The 19,083-nt window shown below is 47.1% G+C and overlaps 1 protein-coding gene across 5 annotated transcripts in view; it reads left to right on the plus strand.

The window, feature by feature from the left end:
* Positions 1 to 19,083, plus strand: part of maptb (microtubule-associated protein tau b) — a 149,502-nt gene that overhangs the window by 100,811 nt on the left and 29,608 nt on the right. For all 5 annotated transcript variants that reach the window (XM_038778829.1, XM_038778826.1, XM_038778827.1 and 2 more), the window contains 2 exons: positions 7,481 to 7,573; positions 9,969 to 10,050. In XM_038778829.1, coding sequence (XP_038634757.1) covers positions 7,481 to 7,573; positions 9,969 to 10,050 — 175 coding nt within the window. The remainder of the gene's footprint in view (positions 1 to 7,480; positions 7,574 to 9,968; positions 10,051 to 19,083) is intronic.

The following is a 19,083-nucleotide window of genomic DNA, read 5'->3' on the forward strand; positions in this document are numbered from 1 at the left end:
TTTCCTTTGCCCCCTTTCCAATGCTTCCACATCCTTCCTATAATGAGATGAACAGAACTGCATACAATACTCCAAATGTGGTCTCACCAGGGTCATGTATAGTTGCCGCATAACCCCGCAGCTCTTAAACTGAAGCCCCCTGTTAATAAACACTAACACACTATAAGCCTTCTTCACGGCTCTATCCACTTGAGTGGCAACCTTCAGAGATCTGTGGACATGAACCCCAAGATCTCTCTGTTCCTCCACATTCCTCAGAACCCTGCCGTTGATCCTGTAATCTGCATTCAAATTTTTCCGACCAAAATGAATCACCTCGCACTTATCAGGGTTAAACTCCATCTGCCATTTTTCAGCCCAGCTCTGCATCCTGTCAATGTCTCTTTGCAGCCTACAACAGCCCTTCACCTCATTCACTACTCCACCAATCTTGGTGTCATCAGCAAATTTACTGACCCACCCTTCAGTCCCCTCCTCCAAGTCATTAATAAAAATCACAAATAGCAGAGGACCCAGCACTGATCCCTGTGGTACACCGCAGGTAACTGGTCTCCAGTCTGAAAATTTTCCATCCACCACCACCCTCTGTCTTGTTTGTGATAGCCAGTTGCTTATCCAATTGGCCAAATGTCCCTCTAATCCACACCTCCTTACTTTCTTCATGAGCCGACCATGGGGAACCTTACCAAACGCCTTACTAAAATCCATGTATACGACATCAACTGCTCTACCTTCATCTACACACTTAGTTACCTCCTCAAAGAATTCAATCAAATTTGTGAGCCAAGACTTACCCTTCACGAATCCGTGCTGACTATCCCGGATTAAGCTGCATCTTTCCAAATGGTCATAAATCCTATCCTTCAGGACCTTTTCCATTAACTTACCGACCACCGAAGTAAGACTAACCAGGGTCATTCCTTTTCCCTTTCTTGAACAGAGGAACAACATTCGCACTCTCCAATCCTCTGGCACTATGCTTGTGATGATGTGGAGATGCCGGCGTTGGACTGGGGTGAGCACAGTAAGAAGTCTTACAACACCAGGTTAAAGTCCAACAGGTTTGTTTCAAACACGAGCTTTCGGAGCACGGCTCCTTCTTCAGGTGAATGGAAAGGCTTGTTCCAGAAATGTTTATATAGACACAGTCAGAGATGCCCCGGAATGCGAGCACCTGCAGGCAATCAAATCATCAAAGATGCAGAGAGAGAGGTAACTCCAGGTTAAAGAGGTGTGAATTGTCCCAAGCCAGTTCAGTCGGCCACGATGCTCCACTTCTCCAGCTTTCACCCAAAACACATTAAAGAAGCCATCCCCTATGGACAAGCCCTCCGTATACACAGGATCTGCTCAGACAAGGAGGAGCGCAACAGACACCTACAGATGCTGAAAGATGCCCTCGTACGAACGGGATATGGCGCTCGACTCATTGATCGACAGTTCCACCGCGCCACAGCAAAAAACCGCACCGACCTCCTCAGAAGACAAACACGGGACACCACTGACAGAGTACCCTTCGTCGTCCAGTACTTTCCTGGGGCGGAGAAACTACGACATCTTCTTCGCAGCCTCCAACACATCATCAGCGAGGATGGACATCTTGCCAAGGTCATCCCCACACCCCCACTACTGGCCTTCAAACAACCGCGCAACCTCAAACAAACCATTGTTTGCAGCAAATTACCCAGCCTTCAGAACAGCAACCACAACACCACAAAACCCTGCCAGGGTAATCTCTGCAAGACATGCCAGATCATCGACATGGACACCACCATTACACGTGGAAACACCACCCACCAGATACGCGGCGCATACTCGTGCGACTCGACCAATGTAGTCTACCTCATACGCTGCAGGAAAGGATGTCCCGAAGCGTGGTACATTGGCGAGACCATGCAGACACTGCGGCAACGAATAAACGGGCATCGTGCGACTATCAACAGGCAGGACTGTTCCCTTCCAGTTGGGGAACACTTCAGCAGTCAAGGACATTCAGCCTCTGATCTCCGGGTCAGCATTCTACAAGGAGGCCTTCAGGAGACGCGACAACGCAAAATTGCTGAGCAAAAACTTATAGCTAAGTTCCGCACGCATGAATGCGGACTCAACCGGGATCTGGGATTCATGTCGCATTACATTCGGCCCCCACCAACAAGCCTGGACTTGCAGAGGCCTACCGACTGAACTGGCTTGGGACAATTCACACCTCTTTAACCTGGAGTTACCTCTCTCTCTGCATCTTTGATGATTTGATTGCCTGCAGGTGCTCGCATTCCGGGGCATCTCTGACTGTGTCTATATAAACATTTCTGGAACAAGCCTTTCCATTCACCTGAAGAAGGAGCCGTGCTCCGAAAGCTCGTGTTTGAAACAAACCTGTTGGACTTTAACCTGGTGTTGTAAGACTTCTTACTATGCTTGTGGACAGTGATTAGCCGATTAGCCATCCTCGGCTATGTGGTTCAGAAAGGGGTTCCAGGGCCCAACCCCAATCGCATGCGCCCCCTCATGGAACTCCCCCTCCCCCACTGCCCGAAGGCCCTCAAATGATGCCTGGGGTTCTTCTCGTACTACGCCCAGTGGGTCCCTAAATATGCGTACAAGGCCCGTCCACTCATTCACTCCACCGTTTTCCCACTGATGGCCGAGATTCACCAGGCCTTCAACCGTATCAAGGCCGACATCGCCAAGGCCGAGATGCACGCGGTCGACGAGACGCTACCCTTCCAAGTCGAGAGCGATGCATCAGATGTCGCTCTGACCGCCACCCTCAACCAGGCAGGTCCGTGGCATTCTTTTCCCGCACCCTCCATGCCTCCGAAATTTGGCACTCCTCTGTTGAAAAAGAGGCCCAAGTCATACATGAAGCTGTGCGGCATTACATAGAACATAGAACATAGAACACTACAGCGCAGTACGGAGGCATTGGAGGCATTACCTGGCCGGCAGGAGATTCACTCTCCTCACTGACCAACGGTCGGTTGCCTTCATGTTTAACAACACACAGTGGTGTAAGATCGAGCTCTCCACCTACAATTATGAGATTTTGTATCACCCTGGTAAGCTCAACGAGCCCCCCGATACCCTATCCCGAGGTACATGTGCCAGCGCACAAGTAGGCCAACTCCACACCTTGCACGACGATCTCTATCACCTAGGGGTCACCCGCTTTTATCACTTCATAAAGGCCCGCAATCTGCCCTACTCCATCGAGGAAGTCAGGGCTATCACCAGAGACTGGACTCTGTTTTAACAGGGGTGAATGCGGTAGTCACCACTGTTGTATTGTGTATACTGCCTATGAGGGTATTGTGTATACTGCCTATGAGGGTATTGCTCGGCACAACATCGAGGGCCGAAGGGCCTGTTCTGTGCTGTACTGTTCTATGTCTATCTATGATAAGGCCCCTGTACTACAGGTACGGGGGTAGATCCCTGCCTGCTGGCTCCGCCCAGTAGGCGGAGTATAAATGTGTGGGCTCACCGAGTTGCAGCCATTTCGGCAGCAGCTGCAGGAGGCTACACATCTCTGCGTAATAAAGCCTTGATTACACTCTACTCTCGTCTCGTCGTAATTGATAGTGCATCACTTCTATAAACCAATTGATAGGAACAACCATCAGAAGTGATTTATTTGCTTGAAACACCCATGTGAAGTTTGTTGTCAGTGTGTGGTTTGGTTGATTTATTAAGATCTTATGCAGCATTTCCACAATAACCTTTGATGTAGCACTTTATCAAATGCAGAAAGTAAAAGCTCATAGTGCAGGGGTAACATATTGGCACGGATAGAAGGTTGGCTCACTAACATAGACAGAGTTGGCTTAATGGGTCTTTTTCTGATTGGCAGGATATGATGAGTGGTGTGTCACAGGGACCAGTAAGAGACCTTAACCTCTTACAATTTATTAAAATAACTTGGATGAAGAGATCAATAGTATGATTGTGAAATTTGCTGATGACACAAAGATAGGTAGGAAAGTAAATTGTGAAGAGGACATAAGGAGGCTACAAAGGGTTAAATGCATGGCCAAAAATCTGGCAAATGGAATATATTGTGGGAAAAATGTGAATTTGTCCACTTTGGCAGGAAGAATAAAAAAGAAGCTTATTATCTAAAGGAGAGGCATTGCAGAGCTGAGACTCAGAGGGTTCTGGGTGTCCTAGTGTATGATCACAAAAGGATAGTATATAGGTGCAGCATGTAATTAGGAAAGCTAATAGAATGTTGTACATTCTAAAAGCATCCAGATTATACTTCAGTTGTCCGGGGCATTGGCGAGACCACATCTGGAATACTGTGTACAATATTAATCTCTTTATGAATGAAATGAAATGAAAATCGATTATTGTCACGAGTAGGCTTCAATGAAGTTACTGTGAAAAGCCCCTAGTCGCCACATTCCGGCGCCTGTCCTTATTTAAGGAAGGATGTAAATGCATCGGAAGCAGTTCAGAGAAGGTTTACCAGATTAATACCTGGAATGTCTGATGAGGGAAGGTTGGCGAGAGTTTAGAAGAGTTGATTGAGACCTTTAAGATCCTGAGGAGTATTGGCAGGATGGATGTGAAGAGGATGTTTCCTCTTGTCAGAGAATCTAGAACTAGGGGTCACTGGTTAAAACGGGTTGCTCATTTAAGATTGAGATGAGGAGAATTCTTTTACCCAGAGGGTCGAGAATCTCTGGAACTCTCTTCCTCAAAAGGCAGTGGGAGCAGAATCTTTGAATATTTTTTAAGACAGAGTGAGATAGATTCTTGGTAAACAAGGGGGTAAAAGATTATCGGAAATTGGGAGGAATGTGGAGTTGAGGTTCCAGTTAGATCAACCATGATCTTATTGAATGGCAGAACAGGTTTGAGGGGCTGAGTGGCCGACTCCTGCTCCTAATTTGAATGTTTGTGTCCCAGTTATTTAATGATTGATGTTCAAGCCTGTAGGAAAGCTCCATATAGATTTGTGGATGGATTTGTTTATTGTCACATGTACTGAGGTACAGTGGCAAGTATTTTTCTGCGAGCAGCTCAAACAGATCATTTAGTACATGAAAAAAAAATAAGATAAAAAGAAAATACATAATAGGACAACACAATGTACACAATGTAAATACACAGGCACCGGCATTGGGTGAAGCATACTGTAGTGTTAATCAGGTCAGTCCATAAGAGGGTTGTTTAGGAGCCTGGTAACAACGGGGAAGAAGCTGTTTTTGAATCTGTTTGTGCGTGTTCTCAGACTTTTTGAGGCGTTTCTCATCATCCCTGGCCTGCTGCTGTAGTGGTTACCTTTCCCAATAGGGATGCTGAGGTAACAGGACAGGCAGGTGGTCAGGCAGGTAGTGCTGAGGAAGTGGGGAGGCTGCAGAAGGATCTAGACAGTTTGGGAGAGTGGTGCAGGAAATGGCTGATGCAATTCAACGTGAGAAAATGTGAGGTCTTGCACTTTGGAAAAACGAATCCAAGGATAGACTACTTTCTAAACGGTGAGAAAATTCATAATGCCAAAGTACAAAGGGATCTGGGAGTGCTAGTCGAGGATTCCCTAAAGGTAAACATGCAGGTTGAATCCGTGATTAAGAAAGCGAATGCAATGTTGTCATTTATCTCAAGAAGGTTGGAATATAAAAGCAGCGATGTGCTACTGAGCCTTTATAAGGCTCTGGTTAGGCCCCATTTGGAGTACTGTGTCCAGTTTTGGGCCCCACATCTCAGGAAGGACATACTGGCACTGGAGCGTGTCAAGCGGAGATTCACACGGATGATCCCTGGAATGGCGGGTCTAACATATGAGGAACGGCTGAGGATCCTGGGATTGTATTCATTGGAGTTTAGAAGGTTAAGGGGAGATCTAATAGAAACTTACAAGATAATACATGGCTTAGAAAGGGTGGACGCAAAGAAACTGTTTCCGTTAGGCGAGGAGACGAGGACCCGTGGGCACAGCCTTAGAATTAGAGGGGGTAAATTCAGAACAGAAATGCGGAGACATTTCTTCAGCCAGAGAGTGGTGGGCCTGTGGAATTCATTACCTCGGAGTGCAGTGGAGGCCGGGACGCTAAATGGCTTCAAGGCAGAGATAGATAAATTCTTGATGTCGCGAGGAATTAAGGGCTACGGGGAGAATGGTGGAGTTGAAATGCCCATCAGCCATGATTGAATGGCGGAGTGGACTCAATGGGCCGAATGGCCTTACTTCCACTCCTATGTCTTATGGTCTTATGGACTGTCCACCCTGTGTTTGGGCCTGTGGTGTTGAGGCCTCTTGAATAGGACAATGACGGCAGAGGCTGCTAAGGAGGAGGCTGCCTTCCAGAAGATCACAATGTTGTTCTCACTGCTGGGAAGTGTGGGCTTGAAACCCTCACTTGAATCTGACATCAGGGTCACAGGGCCCACATAAAAAATCCAACCCTTAGTGTTCAAAATCGAGGCAGCTAAAATAAACCTGTATGGAAAAACTGGAACAGCCTCAACTGGAAGATTGCATCCAGTTCCGAGCTCCAGACGTTGATGTGAAGGTATAGAGAGACTGCAGAAATGATTCACAAGACCGTTTCAAGGGATGAGGAACTTCAGTAATGTGGATATATTGGAGAACAGGGGAATGGTGTTCAAAATCATGAGGAGTCTGGACAGAGTAGATAGGGAGAAACCTTCCTATTGGTGGAAGGATCGAGAACCAGAGGAAACAGATTTAAGGTCATTGACAAAAGAAGCGACGGGGAAATGAGGAGAACATTCATACAGCAAGCGATTGGGATCAGGAATATGCTTCCTGAGAGTTGGTGGAGGCAAGTTCAATCGATGCATTCTAAAGGGAATTGGATAAGCTTCTGAAGCGAAAACAATTGCAGGGCAGCGGGAAAAGGGCCGGAATGTGGGACTAGCTGAGTTGTTCTTGCAGAGAGTTAGCACAGACATGATGTGTCAAATGGCCTCCTTGGTGCTGTAACCATTCTGTGGTTCTATGGTAAGATTAAGCGTCAGTGTGGTTCACTGGGCAAGAAGATCAGTGAAAGAACAGAATGGAGCAGAGAGGGTTCCTTTAGATATCTGTGGTTCTCTGGGTGCTGCAGGTTGGCCTGGTTCAAGCTGAGTCCACAAAAGATCAGCCATTATCTCATTGAATGGCGGAGCAGGCTTGAGGGGCTAGATGGCCTACTCCTGCCCCTAGTTCTTATGTTCTTATGTAAGCTGAGTTTTATTAATGACTGTGTCTAGTGAGAGGAACAGACCTCCAACAATGTAAGCAGAGTGAGAGACAGGCTGTGTGTGTTCATCCAAACAGTTTTAATCATATGTTGTTCCAGCCACACTCTGCACAGTAGACAAAGCCTGGACCATGGGCCCTACTATGAGCATTCACTGGGTGTACATCACCTCCATTGGTCTGGTCATAAAATTCACATTTGGTCGTAACACCCATGGGACTGAGCTCCTTGTGATTATTCTCACTTGTTCTCTGAACAAATTGCTGCAGGTACAAATCGTACACAAGAAAGAAGATTATAGCACTGTGCAGTCCAAGTGCGGATCCAAAGACAAGATCAGACATGTTCCAGGAGGTGGCAATGTAAGTATAAGCAATAGAACTGATGCTTTGTCAGTAAAATTGGTCTGAGAATCCCAGCATCTGTGATTCCCCCCCGCCCCCACCACCCCTCCCACCCCCACCCCCGCACCCCCCCGCCCACCCCCCCCGCCCCAACCACCCACACCCCACCCCCGACCCCACCGCTCACCCACCCCCCCACCCCACCACCCACACCCCACCCCCCACAACCCCCACCACCCCCGCCCCCCCATTCCCCACCACCCCCCACCCCTCCCGCCCCCACCCCCGTGTCCCAGTGTGAGATTTCCCCGTGTCCCAGTGTGAGATTTTTCCCGTGTCCCAGTGTGAGATTTTTCCCGTGTCCCAGTGTGAGATTTCCCCGTGTCCGTGTGAGCTTTCCCCGTGACCCAGTGTGAAATTCCATCCCCCCCGTGTCCCAGTGTGAGATTCCATCCCCCCCCCGTCTCCCAGTGTGAGATTCCATCCCCCCTGTGTCCCAGTGTGAGATTTCCCCGTGTCCGTGTGAGCTTTCCCCGTGACCCAGTGTGAAATTCCACCCCCCCCGTGTCCCAGTGTGAGATTCCACCCCCCCCCCGTCTCCCAGTGTGAGATTCCATCCCCCCTGTGTCCCAGTGTGAGATTTCCCCCCTCGTGTCCCAGTGTGAGCCTTCCCCCGTGACCCAGTGTGAGATTCCATCCCCCCCGTGTCCCAGTGTGAGATTCCACCCCCTCCGTGTCCCAGTGTGAGATCCCCTCCGTGTCCCAGTGTGAGATTTCCACCGTGTCCCAGTGTGAGATTGTACCCCCGTGTCCCAGTGCGATATTTCCCCCATTCCCAGTGTGAGATATCCCCTGGGTCCCAGTGTGAGATTTGCCCCATCTCCCAATGTGAAATTCCCCCCCCCCCCCCCCCCCCCCCCCACTACGTTCCAGTGTGGGATTTCACCCAGTCTCTCAGTGTGAGATTCCGCCACCTCTCCGTGTCCCAGTGTGAAATACCCTCCCCCCATGTCCCAGTGTGAGATTCCCCCCTCCCCTATGCCCCAGTGTGAGATTGCCCCCATGTCCCACTGTGAGATCTCCCCTGTGTCCCAGTGTGAGACTCTACCCCCGGGATCCAGTGTGGGATTTCACCCTGTCTCTCAGTGTGATATTCCGCCCCCTCTCCGTGTCCCAGCGTGATATACCCCCCCCCCATGTCCCAGTGTGCGATTCCCCCCATGCCCCAGTGTGAGATTTATCCCCGTGTCCCAGTGTGAGATACAACCCCGTGTCCCAGTGTGAGATTTATCCCCGTGTCCCAGTGTGAGATTTATCCCCGTGTCCCAGTGTGAGATTTATCCCCGTGTCCCAGTGTGAGATACAGCCCCGTGTCCCAGTGTGAGATTTATCCCCGTGTCCCAGTGTGAGATTTATCCCCATGTCCCAGTGTGAGATTTATCCCCGTGTCCCAGTGTGAGATTTTGCCCTGTCTCTCAGTGTGAGTTTCTCCCCTCCCCCATGTCATAGTGTGGGATTTCCCCTGTGTCCCAGTGTGGGATTTCCCCTGTGTCCCAGTGTGGGATTTCTCCTGTGTCCCAGTGTGGGATTTCCCCTGTGTCCCAGTGTGGGATTTCCCCTGTGTCCCAGTGTGGGATTTCCCCTGTGTCCCAGTGTGGGATTTCTCCTGTGTCCCAGTGTGGGATTTCCCCTGTGTCCCAGTGTGGGATTTCCCCTGTGTCCCAGTGTGGGATTTCCTCCGTGTCCCAGTGTGAGGTAACCCCTGTGCCCCAGTGTAAGATTTCCCCCGTGTCCCAGTGTGAGATTTCCCCCGTGTCCCAGTGTGAGATTTGCCCTGTGTCCCAGTCTGAGATTCCACCCCCTCCATGCCCCAGTGTGAGATTTCCCCCTGTGTCCCAGTGTGAGATTTCCCCCTGTGTCCCAGTGTGAGATTTCCCCCTGTGTTCCAGTGTGGGATTTCTCCTGTGTCCCAGTGTGAGATTCCCCCCGTGTCCCAGTATGGGATTCCCCCGTGCCCCAGTGTGAGATTTCCCCCATGTCCCAGTGTGAGACTGCCCCATGCCCCCTCCACCGTGATCCAGTGTGAGATTCCGTCCCTCTCCGTGTCCCAGCGTGAAATACCCCCCCCCCCCCCCCCCCCCCCCCATGTCCCAGTGTGAGATCTCCTCCGTGTCCCAGTGTGAGATTACACCCCCGGGATCCAGTGTGAGATTTTGCCCTGTCTCTCAGTGTGAGATTCTCCCCTCCCCCATGTTCCAGTGTGAGATTTCCCCTGTGTCCCAGTGAGAGTTTCCCCCCCTCCCCCACACCGTGTTCCAGTGTGGGATTTCCACAGCATTGATAGAATTGTTGCCGTGAAACGGAAAGACCTCTTCTGACTGTCAGCTGTTCACTTATCCTTCAATCAATTCAGGTACAAATTTTGAACAAGAAGGTCGACCTGAGTCACGTGGCCTCAAAGTGTGGTTCGAAAGACAATATTCATCACAGGCCAGGTAAATCTCCGAGAAAAAACAGTCACATCAGTAAGTGATGCACAAGCAGTGAGAGAGAGAGAGAGACCCTTCTCTCTGAGATACAGTCCAATAAGTAGTCTTGCCCTGCTACAGGGGGAGGGGTGGTGGTTTGGTGAGTATTTCAGCTTTGGGTTGGGGTTGGTGAATGGTGAGTATTTCAGCTTTGGGGTGGGGTTAGTTATTTAGTGAGTATTTTGACTACTGTGAGGCAGCAGTGAAGAAAAAAGACAACTGTTACCTCACAGGAAAATGATAAGTGGATTGGCCGTTAAGTAATCAGTGTAAAGGGCAGAGTGTGAAAAATGAGCGCCTGGAATAAGGGAAGGTTCGGGCCTATATGGTGTTGTAATACAAAATAGAATAAAGTTAATGTAAAGGAAGTAAAGTTAAAACATGGCAGGGCGTGTCCTACAATATGTGTGAAGTCATGGACCACTACCAGCTGCAGAAAAGTGAGCTTGGGATTTCAGACCTCGATCAGCGCTGGAGTCACTGTTGCACATCCGTGAAGCTGAGAGTTATGTGGACAGCACGTTCAGAGGGGTGGTCACTCTGCACCTTAAGGGACTGGAAGCAGCGAAGGAATGGGTGCCTACTATCCAAGAGAACTAGGCAGGTAGTGCAGTATTCTAATCATAGTGGAGTTGCAGATAGCAAGGAGGACTGTCAGAGAATACAACAAAATATAGATAGATTGGAGAGTTGGGCAGGGAAATGGCAGATGGAGTTCAATCCAGGCAAATGCGAGGTGATGCATTTTGGAAGATCAAATTCAAGAGCGGGCTATATGGTCAATGGAAGGGTCCTGGGGAAAATTGATGTGCCGAGAGATCTGGGTGTTCAGGTCCATTGTACCCTGAAGGTGGCAACGCAGGTTGATAGAGTGGTCAAGAAGGCATACAGCATGCTTGCCTTCATCGGACGGGGTATTGAGTACAAGAGTTGGCAGGTCATGTTACAGTTGTATAGGACTTTGGTTCGGCCACATTTGGAATACTGCGTGCAGTTCTGGTCGCCACATTACCAGAAGGATGTGGATGCCTTGGAGAGGGTGCAGAGGAGGTTCACCAGGATGTTGCCTGGTATGGAGGGTGCTAGCTATGAAGAAAGGTTGAGTAGATTAGAATTGTTTTCGTTGGAAAGACGGAGGTTGAGGAGGGACCTGATTGAGGTCTACAAAATTATGAGAGGTATGGACAGGGTGGATAGCAACAAGCTTTTCCCAAGAGTGGGGGTGTCAGTTACAAGGGGTCATGATTTCAAAGTGAGAGGGGGAAAGTTTAAGGGAGATGTGCGTGGAAAGTTTTTTACGCAGAGGGTGGTGGGTGCCTGGAACGCTTTACCAGCGGAGGTGGTAGAGGCGGGCACGATAGCATCATTTAAGAAGCAGCTAGTATATGAATGGGCGGGAACAGAGGGAAGTAGACCTTGAAAAATAGGAGACAGGTTTAGATAAAGGATCTGGATCGGCGCAGGCTGGGAGGGCCGAAGGGCCTGTTCCTGTGCTGTAATTTTCTTTGTTCTTTATAATAATAATATTTTTGAGTGTCACAAGTAGGTTTACATTAACACTGCAATGAAGTTACTGTGAAAATCCCATCGTCGTCACACTGTGTTCGGGTACACTGAGGGAGAATTCAGAATGTCCAATTCACCTAACAGGCACGTCTTTCAGGTATCCCATTCAGAAATCGGTTTTCCGTTTTGGAAGCTGGTCAGGATGCTGGTTCCGGAGAGGGGTGCAGTCAGAGCTAGGTTTGTGGTACAATAAGTGGCTGGACTGTACAGGAGGGGTGAAAGTAGAAGGGAAGAATAATAATGATTGGGAATTCGTACGAGGAACAGACAGATGTTTCTGTGGCTGTAGACGTGACTCCAGGATGATATGTTGCCTCCCCGGTGCCAGAGTGATGGATATCACAGAGCGACTGCAGAATGTTCTTCTGGGCAAGGGTGAACAGCCAGAGGTCGTGATCCACCTTCGTACAAATGACTTAGGGAGGAAGGGAGATGGGACCCTGCAATCAGAATTTAGAGAGGCAAGCAGCATGTGAAATATAGTAATAGCCGGATTACTCACAGTGCCACATGCAAGTGAGTACAAAAATAAGAGAATAAGGTAGATAAATGCGTTTCTGGAAAGATGGTGCAGGAGGGAGGGCTTTAGATTCCTGTGTTATGGGCCAGGGTTTAGAGAACCCCAAAGTGTATCATGGAGTTCACCTGACCCACAACTTTTAATAGATTGTGGGATGGGGAGCAAACGGCCCACTCTACAGGTGCGGTACAGCAGAAATGGAAAAGTATTTTTTAAAGCAAAACAATGTTTATTCTATGAACTCAAGTTAACCTTTTTAAAACATACAGTGAGCATCTTAGCAACCATTAATTCAAATACAACCCCAAAGAATACAACATTAAGTAATGCGTACTCTGTCCTTTTAACATCCAGAAGACTTACAAAAAACATAACCTTTAACAGAAGCATATTAGGTTTACATTCACTACTGAGAACATTTATAATTCTGAATTCACCAAATGATCAAGAGATAGTCTTTTCATGGCAGAGAGATCAACAGTACACCTGCTCTGTCTGACTTCAGCCCCAACACTGAAAACGAAACTAAAACACACCCTACAGCAAACAGCCTAAAACAAAAGTAAAAATCTGACAGACAGCCCAGCTCCACCCACTCTCTGAAATCACTGCAGTAGTAAACACCCATTTCTTAAAGGTACTCTCACTACAGATATTTATATACAAACCCATTTATAAACACTCATTTCTTAAAGGTACTCTCACATGACACCTCCCCCAAAGAAAAAAAATAAACCATCAACTTCAAGATGGTTTCATTTTTCACCTTTTCACTATCCTTTAAGAAATGCACACAGTAAATATACTTTTTTGTTTAAAAAAAAAACACGCACAGAGGTACAATAATATAGTCCATGTTTGTTCTTCTTCCTCCAACTGAAATTCTTCCTGATTGACAGTCTCTTTGAACAAGAAGGTCTCTGCATCATCCATCCATTTCTCTACGCCTCGGAATTTCTCTTTAAAGTCAGATACTTTCGTTCAATCTGAACCAAGAGTCCCTTGTAATTCTCCAACACGCGCATTGGTTATCACAGCTTTCAGGCCGTCAAATGTCTGTTGAAAGTCCACTGTCCACTGAAATGTTCGACGTTTCTTCAGCAAGTCCATCAGTGGGCTGAAAATTACCAGATGGTTGATGTATTCCGCACAATTGGGTAATCCTGAAACGACTTTCTCAGTTAACCGTTAAAATCTGGCTGGTGCGGTTTTCATGCCAAATGGCATAACTTTGAATTGGTATATACCATCTGGAGTCAGAAAAGCTGAAATCTTCTTCGCCCTTTCGGATAAAGGCACCTCCGGTAACATAAGAACATAAGAACTAGGAGCAGGTGTAGGCCATCTGGCCCCTCGAGCCTGCTCCGCCATTCAATGAGATCATGGCTGATCTTTTGTGGACTCAGCTCCACTTTCCGGCCCGAACACCATAACCCTTATTCCCTTTATTCTTCAAGAAACTATCTATCTTTACCTTAAAAACATTTAATGAAGGAGCCTCAACTGCTTCACTGGGCAAGGAATTCCATAGATTCACAACCCTTTGGGTGAAGAAGTTCCTCATAAACTCAGTCCTAAATCTACATCCCCTTATTTTGAGGCTATGTTCCCTAGTTCTGCTTTCACCCCCCAGTGGAAACAACCTCCCTATCTATCTATCCTATCTATTCCCTTCATAATTTTAAATGTTTCTATAAGACCCCCCTCATCCTTCTAAATTCCAACGAGTACAGTCCCAGTCTACTCAACCTCCCCTCATAATCCAACCACTTCAGCTCTGGGATTAACCTAGTGAATCTCGTCTGCACACCCTCCAGTGCCAGTATGTCCTTTCTCAAGTAAAGAGACCAAAACTGAACACAATACTTCAGGTGTGGCCTCACTAACACCTTATACAATTGCAACATAACCTTCCTAGTCTTAAACTCCATCCCTCTAGCAATGAAGGACAAAATTCCATTTGCCTTCTTAATCACCTGTTGCACCTGTAAACCAACTTTCTGCGACTCATGCATTAGCACACCCAGGTCTCTCTGCACAGCGGCATGCTTTAATATTTTATCGTTTAAATAATAATCCCGTTTGCTGTTATTCCTACCAAAATGGATAACCTCACATTTGTCAACATTGTATTCCATCTGCCAGACCCTAGCCCATTCACTTAACCTATCCAAATCCCTCTGCAGACTTCCAGTATCAAAGAACAAAGAAAATTACAGCACAGGAACAGGCCCTTCGGCCCTCCCAGCCTGCGCCGATCCAGATCCTTTATCTAAACCTGTCTCCTATTTTCCAAGGTCTACTTCCCTCTGTTCCCACCTGTTCATATACCTGTCTAGCTGCCTCTTAAATGATGCTATCGTGCCCGCCTCTACCACCTCCGCTGGTAAAGCGTTCCAGGCACCCACCACCCTCTGCGTAAAAAACTTTCCACGCACACCTCCCTTAAACGTTCCCCCTCTCACCTTGAAATCGTGACCCCTTGTAACTGACCCCTTGCATCCTCTGCACTTTTCGCTTTACCACTCATCTTAGTGTCATCTGCAAACTTGGACACATTGCCCTTGGTCCCCAACTCCAAATCATCTATGTAAATTGTGAACAATTGTGGGCCCAACACTGATCCCTGAGGGACACCACTAGCTACTGTCAGGGGGGTGGGAAAGCGAGCTGTAGTCCAGAAGCCAGTGTTGAGAGTAGTGAGGTACTGAGGAGGGTAGAAAGGTCGCAGGAGTGTACCGGCAGACAGGAAGGTGGGTTGAACTGTGTCCACTTCAATGCAAGGAGCATCCAGAATAAGGTCGGTGAACTTGAGTGTGGATTGGTACCTGGAACTACGATGTTGTGGGCATTACGGAGACATGTTTAGAACAGGGACAGGAATGGTTGTTGGAAGTTCCGGGGTATAGATGTTTCAGTAAGAGTAGGGAAGGTGGTAAAAGGGGTGGAGGAGTAGCATTGTTAATCAAGAATAGTTTAACGGCTGCAGAAAGGCAGTTCGAGGTGGATCTGTCTTCTGAGGTAATATGGGCCGAAGTTAGAAATAGGAAAGGAGCGGTCACATTGTTAGGAGTTTTCTATAGGCCCCCAAATAGTAATAGAGATGCGGAGGAAGAAATTGCAAAACGGATTATGGATAGGTGTGGATGTCTCAGGGTAGTTGTCATGGGTGACTTTAACTTTCCAAATATTGATTAGAACCTATATAGGTTGAACAGTCCAGATGGGGCAGTTTTTGTACAGTGTGTGCAGGACGGTTTCCTGACACAATATGTGGATAGGCCGACAAGAGATGGGGCCACATTGGACTTGGTACTGGGTAATGAACCGGGCCTAGTGTTAGATTTGTTTGTGGGAGAGCACTTTGGAGATAGTGACCACAATTTGGTGTCTTTCACTATTGCAATGGAGAGGTATAGGGCCATATGGCAGGGCAAGGTTTATAATTGGAGGAGGGGTAATTATGATGCGATTAGACAAGAATTAGGGAGCATAAGATGGGAACAGAAACTGTCAGGGAAAGGCACAAATGAAAAATGGAGCTTGTTCAAGGAACAAATACTGCGTGTCCTTGATAAGTATGTCCCGATCAGGCAGGGAGGAAACAGTCGTGTGAGGGAACCATGGTTCACAAAAGAGGTTGAATGTCTTGTCAAGAGGAAGAAGGAAGCATATGTAAGGATGAGAAACAAGGTTCAGTTAGGGTCGCTTGAGGGTCACAACGTAGCAAGGAATGAGCTAAAAAAAAGGGCTTAGGAGAGCTTGGAGGGGGCATGAGAAGTCCTTGGCGGATCGGATCAAGGAAAACCCCAAGGCTTTTTACTCTTATGTGAGAAATAAAAGAATGACCAGGGTGAGTTTAGGGCCGGTCAAGGACAGTAGTGGGAACTTGTGCATGGAGTCAGAAGAGATAGGAGAGGCGTTGAATGAATACTTTTCTTCAGTGTTCACCAAGGGGAGGGGCCATGTTTTTGAGGATGAGAGTGTAATACAGGCGGCTAGGCTGGAGGAGGTAGATGTTCTGAGGAAGGATGTATTAACAATTTTGAAAAACCTTAGGGTCGACAAGCCCCCTGGGCCAGATGGGATACATCCAAGGATTCTTTGGGAGGCAAGGGATGAGATTGCAGAGCCTTTGGCTTTGATATTTCTGTCCACACTGTCCACGGGGATAGTGCCAGAGGACTGGAGAGTGGTGAATGTTGTTCCTCTGTTCAAGAAAGGTAATAGGAATGACCCTGGTAATTATAGGTGGTCAACTACCCTGAGACATCCACACCTATCCATAATCTGTTTTGCAATTTCTTCCTCCACATCTCTATTACTATTTGGGGGCCTATAGAATCGGTGGTCGGTAAGTTAATGGAAAAGGTCCTGAAATATTGGATTTATGACCATTTGGAAAGATGCAGTTTAATCCGGGATAGTCAACATGGATTTGTGAAGGGTAAGTCTTGCCTCACAAATTTGATTGAATTCTTTGAGGAGGTAACTAAGTGTGTAGATGAAGGTAGAGCAGTTGATGCCGTATACATGGATTTTAGTAAGGCTAAGGTTCCCCATGGTCAGCTCATGAAGAAAGTAAGGAGGTGTGGGATAGAGGGAAATTTGGGCAATTGGATAAGTAACTGGCTATCACATAGAAGACAGAGGGTGGTGGTGGATGGAAAATTTTCAGACTGGAGACCAGTAACCAGCGGTGTACCACAGGGATCAGTGCTGGGTCCTCTGCTATTTGTGATTTTTATTAATGACTTGGAGGAGGGGGCTGAAGGGTGGGTCAGTAAATTTGCTGATGACACCAAGATTGGTGGAGTAGTGGATGAAGTGGAGGGCTGTTGTAGGCTGCAAAGAGACATTGACAGGATGCAGAGCTGAGCTGAAAAATGGCAGATGGAGTTTAACCCTGATAAGTGCGAGGTGATTCATTTTGGTCGGAAAAATTTGAATGCAGATTACAGGATCAATGGCAGTGTTCTGAGGAATGTGGAGGAACAGAGAGATCTTGGGGTTCATGTCCACAGATCTCTGAAGGTTGCCACTCAAGTGGATAGAGCCATGAAGAAGGCATATAGTGTGTTAGCGTTTATTAACAGGGGGCTTGAGTTTAAGAGCCGTGGGGTTATGCTGCAACTATACATAACCCTGGTGAGACCACATTTGGAGTATTGTGTGCAGTTCTGGTCACCTCACTATAGGAAGGATGTGGAAGCATTGGAAAGGTTGCAAAGGAGATTTACCAGGATGCTGCCTGGTTTTCAGGATAGGTCTTATGAGGAAAGGATGAGGGAGCTAGGGCTTTTCTCTTTGGAGCGGAGGAGGATGAGAGGCGACTTAATAGAGGTTTAGAAGATGATGAGGGGGATAGGTAGAGTGGACGTTCAGAGACTATTTCCTCGGGTGGATGTAGCTGTTACAAGGGGGCATAACTATAAGGTTCAGGGTGGGAGATATTGGAGGGATGTCCGAGGTAGGATCTTTACTCAGAGAGTGGTTAGGGTGTGGAATGGACTGCCTGCTGTAATAGTGGAGTCGGACACTTTAGGAACCTTCAAGCAGTTATTGGATAGGCACATGGAGCACACCAGAATGACAGGGAGTGGAATAGCTTGATCTTGGTTTCGGACAAGACTCGGCACAACATCGAGGGCCGAAGGGCCTGTTCTGTGCTGTACTGTTCTATGTTCTGTGAGCTCCATTGGCTGCAACCCACTTCAATCTCTATGTTAACTTGTGCCAATTTTAAAGGGTTAAGTCTATATGGATGTTGTTTGATTGGAACAGCATTTCCCACATCTACATCATGTATAGCCATTTCAGTACTTCCCAATTCATCTCCACAAACTTGCCCATGTGATATCAATAACTCTTTCAGGTCGTTTTTCCTCTGGAAGATAACTCAACAATTTATCCCAATTTTTAAGAACATCCTCGTTTTCCAATTTAATTTGAGGTATGTCAAATTCACAATCATCTGGATTTGGTTTGTCACTTTGAGTTAGAATCAGTAAAACCTCCTTTTTCTCTCCTTTTCTTTCAAAGTACCTTTTAAACATATTCACATGACACACTCGGTGAGTCTTCCTTCTATCTGGTGTTTTTACCACATAATTCACCTCACTTAATTTCCTTTCAATCTGATAAGGTCCACAAAACCTTGCTTTTAAAGTCTCACCTATCACTGGTAACAACGCTAAAACTTTATCTCCATAGGGAAAACTACGAACTTTGGATTTCTTGTCCGCTACCCGTTTCTTTTAAATGTTGTCCAGCCAATTCACCTGCTCTATTTAATCGTTCCTTAAAATTTGACACGTAATCCAATAGTGTAATTTCCGATTTCTCACTTACCAATTTTTTCTTAATAAATTTAAGTGGTCCTCTTACCTTATGACCAAAAATTAGTTCAAAAGGACTACATTTGGTTGACTTATTAGGTACATCCCTAATTGCAAACAGTACGAATGGAATTCCTTTATCCCAATCCTCTGGATAATCTTTATTTTTATTTTTTTTTTTAATTTTAGATTACCCAATTATTTTTTCCAATTATGGGGCAATTTAGCGTGTCCAATCCACCTACTCTGCACATTTTTGGGTTGTGGGGGCGAAACCCACGCAGACACGGGGAGAATGTGCAAACTCCACACGGACAGTGACCCAGAGCCGGGATCGAACCTGGGACCTCAGCGCCGTGAGGCGGTTGTGCTAACCACTAGGCCACCGTGCTGCCCTTCCTCTGGATAATCTTGACAATAAGCCCTCAACATTGTCTTTAATGTCTGATGCCACCTATCTAACGCTCCCTGCGATTCTCGATGGTACGCAGCTGATTTAAATTGTTTTATTCCTGAGCTATCCATAACTACTTTGAATAACCTTGAGGTAAAACTCGATCCTTGGTCCAATTGTAT

This window comes from Scyliorhinus canicula, chromosome 19 (genome assembly GCF_902713615.1).
Source record: "Scyliorhinus canicula chromosome 19, sScyCan1.1, whole genome shotgun sequence".
NCBI lineage: Eukaryota > Metazoa > Chordata > Chondrichthyes > Carcharhiniformes > Scyliorhinidae > Scyliorhinus > Scyliorhinus canicula.